Source organism: Aquarana catesbeiana, linkage group LG02, assembly GCF_042186555.1.
Source record: "Aquarana catesbeiana isolate 2022-GZ linkage group LG02, ASM4218655v1, whole genome shotgun sequence".
Lineage (NCBI taxonomy): Eukaryota > Metazoa > Chordata > Amphibia > Anura > Ranidae > Aquarana > Aquarana catesbeiana.
In genome coordinates, this window is record NC_133325.1 from 511,735,270 (window position 1) to 511,752,718 (window position 17,449).

General features: G+C 37.7%; 1 protein-coding gene across 1 annotated transcript in view; it reads left to right on the forward strand.

Annotated features, from left to right (window-relative positions):
* PLXNA2 (plexin A2) overlaps nt 1-17,449 on the forward strand; it is a 518,514-nt gene that overhangs the window by 474,978 nt on the left and 26,087 nt on the right. Inside the window, exons 23-26 of the mRNA XM_073615770.1 lie at nt 166-232; nt 3,917-4,063; nt 4,429-4,588; nt 4,859-4,962. Of these exons, the coding sequence (XP_073471871.1) occupies nt 166-232; nt 3,917-4,063; nt 4,429-4,588; nt 4,859-4,962 (478 nt within the window). The remainder of the gene's footprint in view (nt 1-165; nt 233-3,916; nt 4,064-4,428; nt 4,589-4,858; nt 4,963-17,449) is intronic.

Consider the following 17,449-nt stretch of genomic DNA (forward strand, 5'->3'; position numbering starts at 1 on the left):
TGAGAATACCTTACTTTGAATTTAGAATTTAGACATTTAAAGCCCCTCTATTATTCTGTAAATTTGTATGGATTTCATCTGATAGTGGATACAATTGTATTGCACTGGTACTACAGATTTGCAGAAACGTTTGCTTGATGTAAAAAATTTTTTTTTTTTTTACAGGACAGAGTCTGTGGCAGAAAAGATGCTGACTAATTGGTTTGCTTTCCTTCTACACAAGTTTCTTAAGGTACAATGATCAGCATGACTTTTTTTTTTCTATTTATTGTGTTACATACTTCCAGAAGTAGCCTAGTCGAAAATGCGTCCATCTGCTTAGTTTAAAATAACATTTAGCCATTCTTAGGATAATTTGTACCCTCTTTTCCAGGGTTTTATTGCTAGTATTATCAGTTCACAACATGTGTATCGCACTGCTCAAAAAGACAGTACCCCTTATAAGTAAGAATGGGGTGATACTGGAAAAAAATACAGCCAATTAACATGTCAGGATAATTATCCTTATTTTTAAGTGTCTGCAATTATCAGAATTTTATTCTTGAAAATGGCTGTCACAAGACTGAAAAAAGAATGCCTTGGGCTGTTGTTAATGTTTTTTGAATTTAGCCTTTTGTCTTCTAAATGAATGTTTTATTTTTGGCCAGTGATTAAAACAACTAATTTCAGTTAAGGCTTGTACCAACACCATATTTTGTAACACAGATGCACTAAATCAAGAATGGATGTGTTTATGGCCAAAATGTGTAATTGTGACATAAGAAATAAAAAAAAGATGGTTGCCTATGTAGCTCTGGGTGAGTCATGGAATTAGAAGCTGTTTATTACCAAAGCCAAAATGTGGCATTTGGGGAGGAATTTGTAATAAAACTTAAAATGTCTGTAGCACAACTTTTATGCTGCCACAGATGGGAGTGTTTCACATGCATGCAGAATATTATGACTAATAAAAAAGTGACCTGAGTTTATCAAACAGCCTGTGTAGATTTCCTATGGGATACTTGTGCGTTTTTGTAGTATTCAACCATTAGTCGGAAGAAATACACAAGTCTGATTGCAAAAACAGATATGTTGGCGGTCTATATTTATGAACCATTTTGCTGTGAAGCTTTTGTACATTTTGGTACACTTCTGCTTTTTCACAGCCCAGGTGTATAACAAGGAGGTAAAGATGGAGGGGTTGCTATCATCTTTTCTTTACCATTAAAACACCCGCCACCTATGTAGAGTAACAGATTTTTTTTAGCCGGTGTACTAGCCCCTATTGCAAGTAGTAATATACTGTGTTTTGGAGTACATTAGTGCTCTATTTAAAAATAGGATTATGCATACGAAAGGTGTAGTTAACCTTTAAAAAATTTAAATAAATGTTCAGTACCAACATCAAGTTAACCTTAGATACATTTCTGTGAATGGTTCCTAAATTATTAAGATAAAATCTTTATGTATCTTACAGAATTAAACTGAAGGATAATTGAAATCCTAGCAGTGATTTCTTCCATTACTTTTGAACACCACTTTTATTCAGTGTCTTAGAAGAAATTTACAAATAGTGATAAATTTAATAAAATGCATTCCACTAATGATGTAACTGAGCGGATGCTAAAGTTCATTATCCACTAGTGTGTAGAAAATTAGTAAAGTCCTTTTGCATCTTTCACTAATTCAGCAAAAGTCCGGAATGCAAGGTGAAAAGCCAAAGCTCAAAGGTGGAAAGCAAGCTTCTCATAAAGGTAGTCAGACAGTGAAATGTTAAATATATAGTGTATGTGAACTCAAAATCATTTTTTTTTCAATGTTTGCCACTATGGCTCACTATATACAGTTTTCTTACGTAAATACCGGTAGTTTTTGTGTGAATTTGTTGGTACGTTTCTTGCCTGAAGACTCTGCTATGAAGAGAACTTCCTCTTGCAGGCTGACAGCACTAAAGCCTAGTACACATGGGCCAAATGTCAGGTGACATTGGCTGGTTCAATAAAAAACCTCCAACATTCGGCTCATGTGTATGGCAGCCAATCCGACAGAAGCCGACTTCTGTTGGACGTGCATGCTGGTAAACCAGCAGCTGACCGGAGTGTTCTGGCGGGGGAGGGCTGTTCCCCTGTCAGAACACAACAGCTCAGCGGGGGGAGATCTCTGTACTGATGTTGGATCCTTAGTACAGTGGCTCCGACTGGAGCTGTCAGTTTTGTTTTCCTTTAACTTACACATGCAGACAGTTCATTTCATCAATTCAGTCATGTTTTTTCAAAGAAAAGATAGATAAAGTTTACATCAGTTTCTCATCAGTTGCTCAGTTACTTATCAGTTTTTCATCAGTTTTTTTTTTCAGCCTTTTTACATCCACTACCAATGCAAAAAACTGATGCAAATACAGACTGTTTGTCCATTTACATCAGTGTTTTTGTCCATTCTATTTTTTTCAGGGAACAAAAATAGGGCTTTGATCCATTTAAAAAAACTGATTTTGATGGATGCGGATGTAAACTGATATAAAAGGATGATCATCCGTTTACATCCCTTTCTCCATAGAGATGCATTGATCTCCATTTTTCATGTCCGCATGTGTGAAAGGGGCCATAGTATGTATTAGGCTTAAGCCATTGCCTCACAATTAGCATCAGCATTGTTAGCCTGCTGTGCACCCACCTGGTAGGCATGACCTTTCTTATCAGGTCTGCCTTGTCAGGTACACCTGTCAGTTTTTCCAGTGGACCTGTTTAGAAGCTCCATGCACGTCTGTGGCCATGCGGATGAAAACGGACTTGTGTCTGTTTACCTCTGTATCTGTCCAGGTTCCGTATTTTCTTTACTGAAACATGATGAATCATGGGTAGCCTGGTGTAAAAGGACACATGTCTGTTTACATCTGATAGCCCACAGATCCAACACAAATCCAGTCCGCCATCAGACAAGAAACTGAAAGGGAAAAAATGTCACAAAAGTGACATCTATCACCTTCCACTCCGATTCAGCAGGGAATATGTTCACAGTTCTCCTGCTGAACTGAGTGGACCTTGCCCATGTAAGGACCCAAAATAAATTTGCACCAAAACAGTTTACTTAACAAAATTGTGAGGCATGATGCCAAGCATACTGGAAAATAGGTTTACGTGCACTTTACAGCCTTAACCATGCCCCTTTAGGAGTTTACATATTTGCTGACCAGTTTACCTGGGTAGATGGCAGATCACAGTGAGCATATGCAACCCAAGATGTGACCCAAATTTGTGTGAATCCTGGTTTGGGTAAATCAATCTGCTCATGAAGGGGTTACTACAGATTTCCTTATTTCTTTGTCACCCTTTAAAGGATTGCAGTTTGTGACTTCATAGTGGTTTGTAAGTTGCTTATCCTGAGAAGAAAAAGCAACTGTTTTTTTCTTTCTGTAAATTATCTTTTTCACTTTGCTAATGAAAGCTATAACTAATTTTGATTGAAGCACCTGACGTTAATTACTCTCTTCATATCTTTATCCTAGTCTATATAAGATATCTTTATTTTAGTCCCCATACTTTTTCCATCAATGACCTTGATTGCGTTTGCACTTTGTTAAATAAATGTGTATGTTGTGACTGTATTTATTTATTATTATAGCTTCGATAAAGACTTCATTATAGGATCCAATTAAGAAGAAATTCCCTTAGGGTTCACAAACGTTTTTTGTCACAGCTGTAAATTGTAAAACTTTTCAGATGATTTCTTTTTAATGTGTTACTTAAATTTGGGTCCTATTTATAATGAGGATATACTTCTATTACGCAAGAAAAATAAAAATAAAAGCTTGTTCAGTTAATCAACAGCTCCGTGATCAATCATCCAAACATAAAATATGTGCATTGCAGCTGCCCTGTGTTCATGTTTCTGGTTCATATATTTTGCCAATAATAGGATCTGTAAATTGTATTTATAGGAGTGTGCTGGGGAGCCCCTATTCATGTTGCATTGTGCAATCAAGCAACAGATGGAGAAAGGACCTATTGATTCCATCACTGGAGAAGCTCGCTACTCGCTTAGTGAAGATAAACTGATTCGACAACAAATCGAATACAAAACACTGGTAACTATAAGCAGACACCCCAAACCAATTCAGGGGTCAATATAATACAGTTAGGTGCAATGTCTTTGCATGTACTGTACAGTGGCTTGATATACAAACCACTTTTTGGAATTTCAAAAACGAATAATTTAGATTATTAGACACTTGCTACATATATAATGTTGAGGTTAATCTTGTTAATACATAATAGAAACAAAATTCCAAGCAAATAATCTTGTAAATGAGTTGTTACTCATTCACAAAAATTTTGGAGAACATTTATATGGATTCTTTTTTGCATAGTGCCTATATTGCATCTTTGTGTGACTGTATGAGATTTTAGTTAGCATGGTTTATAAGCTATGTCTATTTATTGTGCTGTGCAGATTTTGAATTGTGTGAACCCGGACAATGAGAACAGCCCGGAGATTCCAGTGAAAGCCTTAAACTGCGACACTATCACACAGGTCAAGGAAAAGATCTTGGATGCAGTATACAAAAATGTGCCATATTCTCAGAGGCCAAGAGCAGTAGATATGGACTTGGGTAGGTTACCGGAAATAGATTCTAAACCAGGAATATTTATTATATTGTTTTTATTCATTTTATTGACTTTATCTGTATCATTTACTATTCTTTGTTTATATTCTGTAGTATAGATGCTAATATATGTCTATAATATAAATATATATATATATATATATATATATATATATATATATATATATATATAATGATAATATGCTTTTCTTACACTGTGCTAATTAGTTTACTTGCAGTTAGAGGTTTACATGTTTTTTACCATCTTTATTACAGAGTGGAGACAAGGGCGGATTGCAAGGGTTGTTTTGCAAGATGAAGATATAACAACTAAGATAGAAGGTGACTGGAAAAGGCTCAATACCCTTATGCACTACCAGGTACCTAAACAATCCCATATGATCATTTAATTATTTTAATTATTTTTACCACAATTTGTGAAAATTTAGTAAGCAATAATGTGCCAGGGCAGTTCCACTTTGTCAACCTAATCATTACATATGTAAAATGTTATTTAAATGTGTACAGCTGCCTGTTAGCTTCCCCAGAAAGGCTAGCAGTGGGCTATACACTGACATTTCAAGGAATATTCCTGAAATTCTCACTGTATCAGTTATCAACAGGCAAATTGGAGATTGGAGTGGTCAAAAGTGGGAAGTATACACAGTAGTGTATGGATACAAGCTCAGAAAAGGTGAAACACAGTGGGAATGAGGGACAAGTAAATTGTCAAATATAGCTGCTCCTGATTTGTAATATTTCCTGATGTGTGTTCCCCTTCTGAAATGGTACTTTAAACTTCAGAATTCTTGTCTCACATGCAGAACAAACTGTCACTTGTCCTACCAACAGGAATCATATTTTCAGTATACTAAATCTTGGGCATGTTTCCCGCTAAATATTGTAGAAAATACATGGCCAATAATGACATTGGTAGACAAGCATGGAAGCATGTGAATAATTGTTGGCAAAGTACAGCAATAAATGTTGACAGTCGAAAGAGTTATAAATGTTTTTGCAGTATTTCTGGGTTCTTTTAAAAGAGCACTATTTATTTTCTACATTTGTTAGTATGATTACATTTTGTACTGAATCACTTACATGCTCAGATCCATTAAATTTACTGATATATTGAAGTCCAAATTATCTGCACTACCCTAAGAGACGGATATATGAAAAGTGTTCATGAGAAAAAAAAAAAAAAAAAGATTGTTGTCTATAGTAAGCATTTAGTTTCCAGCTATAATTTGTTTTGTCTAGATCTAAAGATGAAACAAGAATTGATTATTTGTGTTAGACCGCAAGAAATGTTTGTGAGAGCATACTTTTCATACATCAGATTATAAAGTTATATTTCAGACTCCTAACCTCATGTAGATTTGTGGTGGGACAAGATTCTCTCGTGCTCTCAAGGTGAAGATGCCAAAGAGTACCCCCCACCCTGATGCTTGCACATCTGCATGTAAAGTGGTCAGGCTGATGCAGGGTTCAAAAATGACAGCCTCTGTCCACCAGCCCTAGGGATACCAACTTTTGGTCCAAGGACAACTGAATGGGATGGAGGTGAATGGTTGCAACATGGTTAAACTAATGTGATTTTTTAGAAAGGAAAAATAGCATCGAAAAATAGCACAGCATTGCCAAAAAATGACCAATTTTGATTTACTAAAGCTGGAAAGTGCAAAATCTGGTGCAGCTGTGCATTGAGGCCAATCAGCTTCCAGTTTTTTTTTTTTTGTCAAAGCTTAAAGAGGAAGTAAACCCTGATGGGTATTACTTCCTCTTTTGCTTCTCTTTCGCTCCCTGCAAACCCTGCAAATTAAAAGCATAATGGGCTAGTTTGCATCCCATACAAGCCCATTATGTGACACCTGCAAAAGAATAACACACTGTCCCCTGTGCAGGCCACGTCCATCTTCGCCCCTCTTCCTTCTGGGGCCGTGGACTCCGGCTCTGTGACTGGCCAGAGCCGGTGACCTCAGTCATAGCACATGCTGGTGAAGAAACAGCACGGAGGTCCGTTTCTTCACAACACATGCGGCGATGACATCATCGGCGCACTACAAGGGAAATATTTCCACTACCTATAGGTAAGCCTTATTCTAGGCTTACAAATATGTGAAAGTCAGGAAGGAGGGTTTACAACCACTTTAATCAAACAAGCTGAAGTTAGAAGCTGATTGGCTACCATGCACTTTGGTACACCCAGTGCCCATGAGTGGGTGCCAGAAAGGAGGCATATATACCACTTACCCGCCCCCCTCTCCATCCACATTAGGCACCAGTGCTTTGAAGGAGGGACCCCACAATGTTGAAAGTCATGCAACATGGAATAAGCATAGTAGGAGGGCTGCACACTCAAACGCTACAGCTGGCATGCTGGGCTGGTTAGCTCAGACTGAACCAGTATTAAAAACAGAAAATAACAGAAATCAGGGAATGTAATTTTACTAAGTGAATCTTAGGCGAACTTACAGTACATTGGGATGATACATAGGGGTTGCACTTGGAAGTGTAGTCACTGTTGATCTGAGGAGAAGATCTGAAATAAGGGGAAGCTCTGCTGATTTCTAACATCCAGTCATGTACAAGCAAAAATACTGTTTTTTATTTTTCTTGCATGCCCCCCTCAGCTCTACAGCGACTGCATTTCCAAGTGCACCTGCAGTGCACAGTGGATTTGCATTTAGTAAATAAACCCCATAGAGTGAATGTTCACCACTGAGTTTTGGCCAAACTCTAAAATAAATACAGCCATAACAACTATTATCATGTACATATAACACAAATTTATGAATAAAGGCTATAACAGCAGCACCCATTCATAAATGGAAAGCATGACTGGGCTGCCACAATGTGATCAGTAAAACTCTGCTGTCAATTAGCCAACTGATCACTGCAGTCTGCGTGTAAAGAGCACTGTTGGCACTCCCAATACAGAACGAGACAACAGTAGACAGTAGAGCTTTGGTGATTACACTGTTTAATTTGCAGGACTGAGGTATCTATTTAAAGATTTAGTTGGGGAGAGGCAATAACAGGAGAGGCTTGAAAATTAGAAATATCAGGTTTGTTTTTAAGATTACTGATGGTGGCTGCATGTTAAATGTTCTTTTGTTCATGGTTAGATGAAAAAAAAATCATACGACTACACACACACACACACACACACACACTTTTTAGTCAAGGATATGTGAAATGTTATATATGATTATAGTTCTCTTTTGCAGCTGGAGTCACATTAAAGGCCTGTTTATTGTGAATCACCTAAGTAGCTGTATAATTTGATCTCCTATAATTTCAACCAGGCACACAGTTGAACCCTCTGTCTTTGCACTAGCAGATATGGACTCTCATTTATTTTTAATCCAGCATAGGCAATCAATGAGAGAACAGGCAGTGGCTGACCTTTTTTTTGTTAGAATTTATAATGTCAGAGCTAACAAAATTGATTTGCATGGATAGATTTGTGCTAATCTCATCTATATATACAGTAATGCAAATGCAATCACCTATTAAGAATTTATAGATTTTGAATCAACATTAGAAAATAATTTGAATCAAATGTTACACATTACATGAAACAGTTGCATTTGCTCTAAAAATTAAGCAATATGGCTTCTGCAGTATTTTTTCATTTATTCTGTTTGTAAATTAAATTAAAAGATGTTGAATCACTTTTCGAAGAATGCTGTTCAATGTCTCTCCCTTGGTTAACCAGTCCTTATTTTGAGCCTGCAGTTTGAACTACTGGCTCTATCAATAACACCTTGTTTGTGTTACCCTGGGGACAAATCAGGTTGCTTGTTTCCAGTTGTATTCATAAATGGTATGAAAAGAAGTTTCACCAGTTTATTAACATATTTATCTGGCAGTCGTAATGCTATAGTACATGACTACAACCGCTTACGACCATGTCTACAACCGTCTCATACCCATTAGTTCTCAATACATCTTTCAGTAGCAAGTATGTGGCATTTAAAGTCACCAATAAGTCAACCATGACTTTATCAATGAACACTGCCAATTGCCATTCAAATACTATGCTAATGCACTACCCATGCAAAATGTTATCTGAAATTGTTTATTGTCATTGGTAAACTCTGCACTGAGATATGAGTCCTGCTGAAAGAAAATGATTGGACAGATATCATCCAATACTAAAATGTAATTCCCCGATGGCCTGTCACTATCTAACAAAGCTTCCATAACCCACAAGTTTTGCCATGGTTTACTGCCTAAAAGTAAAATCAGTAATTTCAGCTAAATCTTTTTCTCATTGATTACACCACTAATCCATATATTTTCTAGTATTGTCAACCTTCTGCTTGGATATGAACTTTTTTCAAACTGCATGTACTATTTTTAATACAATGATGTATTCCTCACTGTTTAGTTGATTTTGCAATACAACATAATGGATTTAGACGTGCCAACAGTTTTTCCTCCTATGTCTCAGAAAATTGTTAACACTAAAGTCTGTAGATAAAACACACTTTTTTGAAAAACATTTCATACATTGGAAAAAAAAAGGTTCATATTGGTAAAATATAATGAGCTTTCAAAATCAATTTAGCTGTAGCACAAAAGTAATAACTGATAAAATATTTAAAATCATTATGGTATTATATATAGATGCAATTTCAAAATGACACATGATTGCCCAATAAGCTTAGATTTTTTAATGTATTCTACATACATACATTTATTCCATTTCATATTACAGCTAATTTTCTGGAATATACATCAATTATTTTGAGAAGCAGTGGTGCCAACTGCCAGAATCATCTAGTTTGTTTATGGTTTTAACTATTCCAGTATGCTCCTAATTACAGATAGCAATGCCATTAATTATATCACCACATGGCAAAGTTGTCAGCTATGTTGCCTCCAGTGATCTGGATCCTGCCGTTAAATTGTCTAAAATCTCTATGTGGTCATAAATGACAGGTATATTGGATGTCATTTGGTTGATTTCCTAATGAAAAAGAGAGCAAGCTGTTTTTTTTAGGTTGTAGAAATTGTAGAGGAAATAAAGAGAAAACGTTAGAAAAACGTAGTGTTTTTTTTTACAAGCTCAGGACAAAAAGATAAAATTATTTTTTTTGTAGCCAGGTAAATATGAAATATTACATAGTTACATAGTAGGCGAGGTTGAAAAAAGACACAAGACCATCAAGTCCAACGTATGTGTGTGATTCTATGTCAGTATTACATTGTATATCCCAGGTGCTTATCTAATAGAAATAATAGAAATAGAAAATAATAGAAAATAGAAATAATAATAGAAAATGTGTGAAAGGACCTTGTTGTCGGAAATTCCGACCGTGTGTAGGCTCCATCACACATTTTCCATCAGATTTTCCGACACACAAAGTTTGAGAGCAGCATATAAAATTTTCCGACAACAAAATCCGTTGTCGGAAATTCCGATCGTGTGTACACAAATCCGACGGACAAAGTGCCACGCATGCTCAGAATAAATAAAGAGATGAAAGATATTGGCCACTGCCCTGTTTATAGTCCCGACGTACGTGTTTTACATCACCGCGTTCAGAACGATCGGATTTTCCGACAACTTTGTCCGACCGTGTGTATGCAAGACAAGTTTGAGCCAACATCCGTTGGAAAAAATCCTAGGATTTTGTTGTCGGAATGTCCGAACAAAATCCGACCGTGTGTACGGGGCATTACAGTAAAGAACCCCCTACTTAGTAGAGGGTTCCTAAGAACCGAGCCTCTTTTTTTAGATGTGTTGTTTACAATTTAAAAACATTTTTTTTTGCTAGAAAATTACTTAGAACCCACAAACATTATACTTTTTTTTCTAACACCATAGAGAATAAAATGGCAGTCGTTGCAATACTTTCTGTCACACCGTATTTGCACAGCGGTCTTACACGCGCACTTTTTTTGGAAAAAATACACTTTTTTGAATTAAAAAATAAGGCAACAGTAAAATTAGCCCAATATTTTTAATATTGTGAAAGATAATGTTACGCTGAGTAAATTGATACCCAACATGTCACGCTTCAAAATTGCACCCGTTCGTGGAATAGCGACAAACATTTACCATTAAAAATCTCCATAGGTGATGTTTAAAAAATTCTACAGGTTGCATGTTTTAAGTTACAGAGGGGATCTAGGGCTAGAATTATTGCTCTTGCTCTACTAATCCCAACGATATCTTACATGTGTGGTTTGAACACATATGTGGGCGCTACTCACGTTTGTGTTTGTGCACTTCTGCATGCGAGTTCGGCGGGACGGGGCGTATTTAAAAAATGTTTTTTGTTTTCTTATTTATTTTACCTTTTATTTTTTATTTTTACACAGTTTTTTCTTAAAAATAAAATTGTGTCACTTTTATTCCTATTACAAGGAATGTAAACATCCCTTGTAATAGAAAACAAAAGCATGACAGGACCTCTTAAATATGAGATCTGGGGTCAAAAAGACCTCAGATCTCATATTTACACTAAAATGCAATAAAAAAAAAAATTGTCATTTAAAAAAAGAATTTAAAAAAATTGGCCAAACAGCTAGCTGCTGCCATAACAACGATATCCTACTTCAAAGTAAGGACGTATATCGGCGTGCGGAGGTGTCTTGTTAAACTCCCTTCCGCAAAAAAGTTTTATCCCTATTGTGGGGTCACCAGTACGGTATTTATAAATTTAAATCATATCCCCTCTCAAGCGTCTCTTCTCCAGAGAGAATAAGTTCAGTGCTCGTAACCTTTCCTCATAACTAATATCCTCCAGACCCTTTATTAGCTTAGTTGCCCTTCTTTGTACTCGCTCCATTTCCAGTACATCCTTCCTGAGGACTGGTGCCCAGAACTGGACAGCATACTTTAGGTGCCACCGGACCAGAGTCTTGTTAAGCGGCAGAATTATCATTTTATCTCTGGAGTTGATCCCCTTTTTAATGCATGCCAATATTCTGTTTGCTTTGATAGCAGCTTGGCATTGCATGCCATTGCTGAGCCTATCATCTACTAGGACCCCCAGGTCCTTTTCCATCCTAGATTCCCCCAGAGATTCTCCCCCCAGTAGATTGCATTCATATTTTTGTCACCCAAATGCCTTTTTTTACATTTTTCTACATTAAACCTCATTTGCCATGTAGTTGCCAACCCCATTCATTTGTTCAGATCTTTTTGCAAAGGTTCCACATCCTGCGGAGAAGTTATTGCCCTGCTTAGCTTAGTATCATCCGCAAATACAGAGATTGAACTGTTTACCCCATCCTCTAGGTCGTTTATGAACAAAATTAAATAGGATTGGTCCCAGCACAGAACCCTGGGGGATGCACTACCCACCTCTGACCATTCCGAGTACTCCCCATTTATCTCCACCCTCTGAAGTTTTGGTTACTGAAGCCCCCCTGATTCCCTCGTGAAGACTGAGGAAAAGAATAAATTCAATACCTTTGCCATCTCCCCATCCTTTGTAACCAGATGTCCTTACTCATTCTTTATGGAGCCAATATGGTCTGTCCTCCCTTTTTTTACTGTTTACATACTTAAAGACTTTCTTGGGATTTTTTTTGCTGTCCCCTGTTAGGTGCCTTTCGTGTTCTATCTTAGCCACCCTGATTGCACCCTTACAAATCTTCTTGCATTCTTTATAAAGTCTGAAATGCTGATGATGATCCCTCAACTTTGTATTTTTTTGAAGGCCTTCACCTTTGCTTTTATATGCATTTTTACATTGGAGTTAAGCCTTCCAGGACTTTTTTTCGCTCTTTTAAATTTATTACCCAATGGGATGCATTGGCTAATGACCTTATTTAATATGCTCTTAAAGCAAACCCATCTCTCCTCCGTGTTCTTTGTTCCTAAGATTTTATCCCAATTCATGCCTTCTAACAAGGTTCATAGTTTAGGGAAGTTGGCTCTTTTGAAATTCAGTGTCTTTGTATTCCCCTTATGTTTTCTATTTGTGTGATTTATACTGAAGCCAATTGACCTGTGATCGCTGTTTCCTAAATTGCCCCGTATTTCCACATCTGTGATCAGGTCTGTATTGTTGGTAATCAGTAGATCCAGTAACGCTTGATTTTTAGTTGGTGCGTCTACCATCTGAACCATGAAATTGTCCTACAAGACATTTAGGAACTGGCGAGCCTTAGACAAATGCGTGGTTCCCTCCGCCCAGTCTATGTCTGGATAATTAAAATCCCTCATTATGATAACACTTCCCATCCTTGCTTCTAATCCAACTTCTGAGAGGAGATCTGTCTCCCCCTCCTCCCTCAGGTTAGGGGGCCTATAGCATACTTCCAGTAATATTTTCCCCTTAACTTCATCCCTTTGGAGCTCTACCCATAAGGATTCCACCTCCTCTCTAGCTCCCTCAGTGATGTCATCTCTCACATTCGCTTGTACATTATTCTTGATATATAGGCATACCCCTCCCCCTTTTTTACCCTCTCTATCCTTGCGGTATAGGGTATACCCTTGAATGTTTGCCAGCCAATCATGAGAGCTGTTGAACCAGGTCTCTGAAATTCCCACAAAATCCAAATCCTCCTTGTACAACAATACCTCTAGTTGACCCATCTTGTCTGCCAGGCTTCTGGCATTGGTGAACATGCCACGTAGTTTAGACCGGTCGCATACTATCCTCTTATTGGGTGTTCCGAGATTGCAACCAGGACTTGTTACTATACTTACCTTGGGTTTATGTGCTTTAGTCAACCTACCACTTATGCCCCCAATACTACCCCCTGGAATATGTTCTGCGCTGACTATCTCTACCTCTGGGCCCTCCCCCCCGTCACCTAGTTTAAAAACCCCTCTAACTTTTTGGCAGCTGATCTGCACCCTCCTCATTTAGGTGCAGTCCGTCCCTTCTATAGTACTGGTGATCGACTGAGAAGTCGTCCCAGTCCTCCAGGAACCCAAACCCCTCCTTACTACACCAGCTCTTTAGCCACTTGTTTACTTCATGAATCCATGCTGATTACTGCTAATGATACTCGTTACTAAAATCTTGTATATAGTCCCTTATCATCCCCTCCAAGAGCTTGCATACTATTGATGTTAGGCTAACTGGTCTGTAATTACCAGGGATGTATTTTGTATCATGTACAAATAGAACATACAAGGTGCATTTGCTTGACATTCAGGAGGGTAAAATCTAAAAAAAAACCTTTGCTGATATACTTTTAGTATTATAGTTCATCATTCATAAATAAAATTAATTTGAATTGTATCTCCAGCCAAAACTTTTTTTCTTTGTTTTGGATAGCCTGGGCTATTGGAGCCTATGCAGGACATCAGAAGGATTTTCCTTTCATTTACACTTAGACCCCTTTCACACTCACAGCGCCGCCGTTTTACCGATAAAGCGCCGCTAGCTTTAGTGGTGCTTTACCATTGTCTTAGCGGCCCTTTTTCGGCCACTAGCGGGGCGCTTTTAACCCCCGCTAGTGGACGAAGAAAGGGTTAAATGCGCCCAAAAAGTGCCACTGCCGAAGCGCTTTGCAGGTGCTTCGGCAGTGGTGCCCATTCATTTCAATGGGCAGGAGTGATGTATACACCGCTCCTCCCCATTCCAAAGATGATGCTTGCAGGACTTTTTCTGACGTCCTGCGAGCGCACCGCTCCAGTGTGAAAGCACTCAGGCTTTCACACTGGGGCTGCAGGGGAGGCATTTTCAGGTGCTTTACAGGTGCTATTTTTAGCCCTTTAGCGCCTGAAAAACGCCTCCAGTGCGAAAGGGGTCTTATGCCACATACACACGATCGTATTTTCCAACAACAAATGTTGGATGTGAGCTTGTTGGCGGAAAGTCCAACCATGTGTATGCTCCATCGGACATTTGTTGTCGGACTTTCTGCCAAAAAATGTTGGCTAGCATGTTCTCAAATTTTCCACCAACAAATGTGTGTTGTCGGACTTTCTGATCGTGTGTACACAAGTCCGTCGGACAAAAGTCCAAAGTACAAACACGCATGCTCAGAATCAATGCTTACCTAACACAAAATTAGCAGAAGGAGCCCAAAGGATGGCGCATGACTATTGAACTTCCTTTTTATCGGCTCGCCGTATGTCTTGTACGTCACTACATTCGTAATTGTTGGCCAACATTTGTGTGACCATGTGTATGCAAGACATGTTGGAGCCAACAACCTTCAAACAAAATTCCATGATTTTGTTGTTGGAAAGTCCGATTGTGTGTACGGGGCATTGTGGTTACAAGCTTGAACAATTCAGAAAATGAAGTAAAATATACAAGAGGGACCAGTCAGCAATAAAAAGCTTCCTTGCAGTAAGTGATAGGTTATCTATGTAATAGGTTCTAATCTTTCCCCACTCTATCCAAATCAGAAGAAAAAAGTTTTGGCTGGATATACACTTTAATCCGCTTCCCAGGAAAAATTGTGGGCACAAATCTCTTCTCATCCGTGTTACAAGAATCCATCTCTTTTCAGTTTGACTTGTGTTCTATAACTCCCAACCTTTAAGCACGCAAAGATGCAGTTTAAACTATACTTGAATTCAAGCTATTAAAAAAATAATCATATTTAGACAGAAAAAAACTGTGGTCATGCAAAATAGAGTCTTTTGATGGGGTAATATGCTCTGCCATGAATAGCGGCTGTTTAATTACTGAAACAGTCCATTTAAATTTAAAGAGAAGTATGGCCAAACTGTTTTTGACTATACTTCTTGGGTCACAGGAGTGCACTTATTTCTGCACACCTGCAACCCAGACTCAGCTGATAGTGTGCTCAAACTTGCTGTCGGCTCACGTCACAGAGTCGGTCCCAGGCTCTGTAAGGATCCCAACTTTAAAGTTTAGATCCACCCAGATGCCTGATCGGCAGCTTGCTTGGCCTATCAGCACACCGATTAGAGCCTGAGCCAGCAAAACTCACGCTCCCTCCACAGCACGGTGCTTCAGTGAGTGCTGGAGGGGCAGAAGAGAGAGCAGTCACTGCTCTCTGCTCAGTGAAGTCCGAGAACTGAGTGATCAGCAGTCATGTGATGGCACAGTTCTCAGTGTTAGACTGATGGCGCAGTCATATAGGTTAAAATCAATCTAAAAAAAAAGGGGAGCACTTCTAAGAGTAGTAATATCATCAGATAATACAATGAGTAGATATATTCTCCTCACCTGAAGTACAAGCCATATAAGTAGCCATATAGGTGAGAATGTGTATATTTTTTTATTTTTTATTTCCTGCACTTTCCTACACTCCTTTAAAAGTAAAAAAAAAATTAAACTTACCATTTTTTTGTAAACTGCAATTATCATTTAGGAGTTTTACACATGCCAAAGGATTGCCTTTAAGCGTGTCATACTTCTGTCAGTTCTGCGCTTTTATGCGTTTACTGTATATTTGTTTTTTAAAAATGACAATTAGTCTTCTTAGTGTTAAGACAATATAAACACAGTTTGAGCACCATGGAGAGCTCTTGTGGGCAGATTCAACATCAGGCTAAAAAGACTTTCTTTAAATGTAGTGCTGATCAGGTCTACAGGAGGCATGCACAGACCTCATGGCAGCTAAATGGCCAACTGAAAATGCACAGGAGGTACTGTTACTGGCAGAATCTCCAGATACAGAAATGTAAATAGATTCATGAAAAACAGTGTACTATGAGTCATGACGCCTAACATCATTCATCTATAAAATAGATTTAGGGATTACTTACAAACACTGACTTGTGTGAAACATTCATGTGCAAAACTAATCAGGTTTTGAGACTTCAGATACAGTGGTATCTTGAAAGTAATGTAAATTATTAAGTACGTTGAAAGAGGGGTGTACTTCTCATGTATCAAGAAGTGTTTCTTTTTTGGGGTTTATATAAAATTACCAGTTTTAGTCTTTTGCCGGCCATCACTTTTGTCAGCCAACACTTCTTTGTTTCTAAGTAGTCCATCAAGTCTGCCCCATTTATTTTTATTTTTTTTGCTGATTATAGATCTATGGTTGTCCCAAGCATGCTTGAATCAACTTACTGTTGATGGATTCACTACCTCTACTGGAAGTATATTATAACTACTCTTTCATTAAAATAATACTTTCTAAGATTCATTTTGAACTTTCCTCCTGCTAGTTTGGGGCCATGTCCCTGTTGGGTTCTTGATCTTAGCCTCTTTTTTCTTAGCCTATTTTAATGCCTCTGTGAGGTTAAAAGGACATAGTTTCCCTGGAGATCTGTACTTTGAGCTGCTAGTGCAATGGACTACAGACTCCAGCAGCTTCAGTGAGAATCCTCACACGGACACAGCAGCAAGAGCAGTGGGGTGGAATCTGGCAGTGTTTGAGAAAGAAAAGTCACATGAAATAAGCTCATGATACTTAGAATCTTATAGTTATTTGACAGTTTGAAAATGTTCTTTCCCATTATATGTCATTGAGAGTGCAGCCAGTGCCACAGTTCATATTCTAAAGGGCGCTTTTTTGAAAAGTATCCCCAATAGATGACAAAGTTAGATTAAAAACAGTTTAGAGGATTTGAACATTCTCAGGGAATTCTAAACCAACCACAGTTAGAACATAAAATGTTGATTTTAACATGGATCTACTTTCACTAAATGTATTAACTGTAAATGCAAAGATAATATTTTAATATACATTTTTTTTTCTTATTTATTTTACCTTTTATTTTTTATTTTTACACTGTTCTTTTATAAAAAAAAATTGTGTCACTTTTATTCCTGTTACAAGGAATGTAAAAATCCCTTATAATAGAAAAAAAGCATGACAGGACCTCTTAAATATGAGATCTGGGGTCAAAAAAACCTCAGATCTCGTATTTACACTAAAATTCAAATTAAAAAAAAAAATTGTCATTTAAAAAAAAAATGGCCCTTTAAGAGCTATAGACGGAAGAGACGTTTT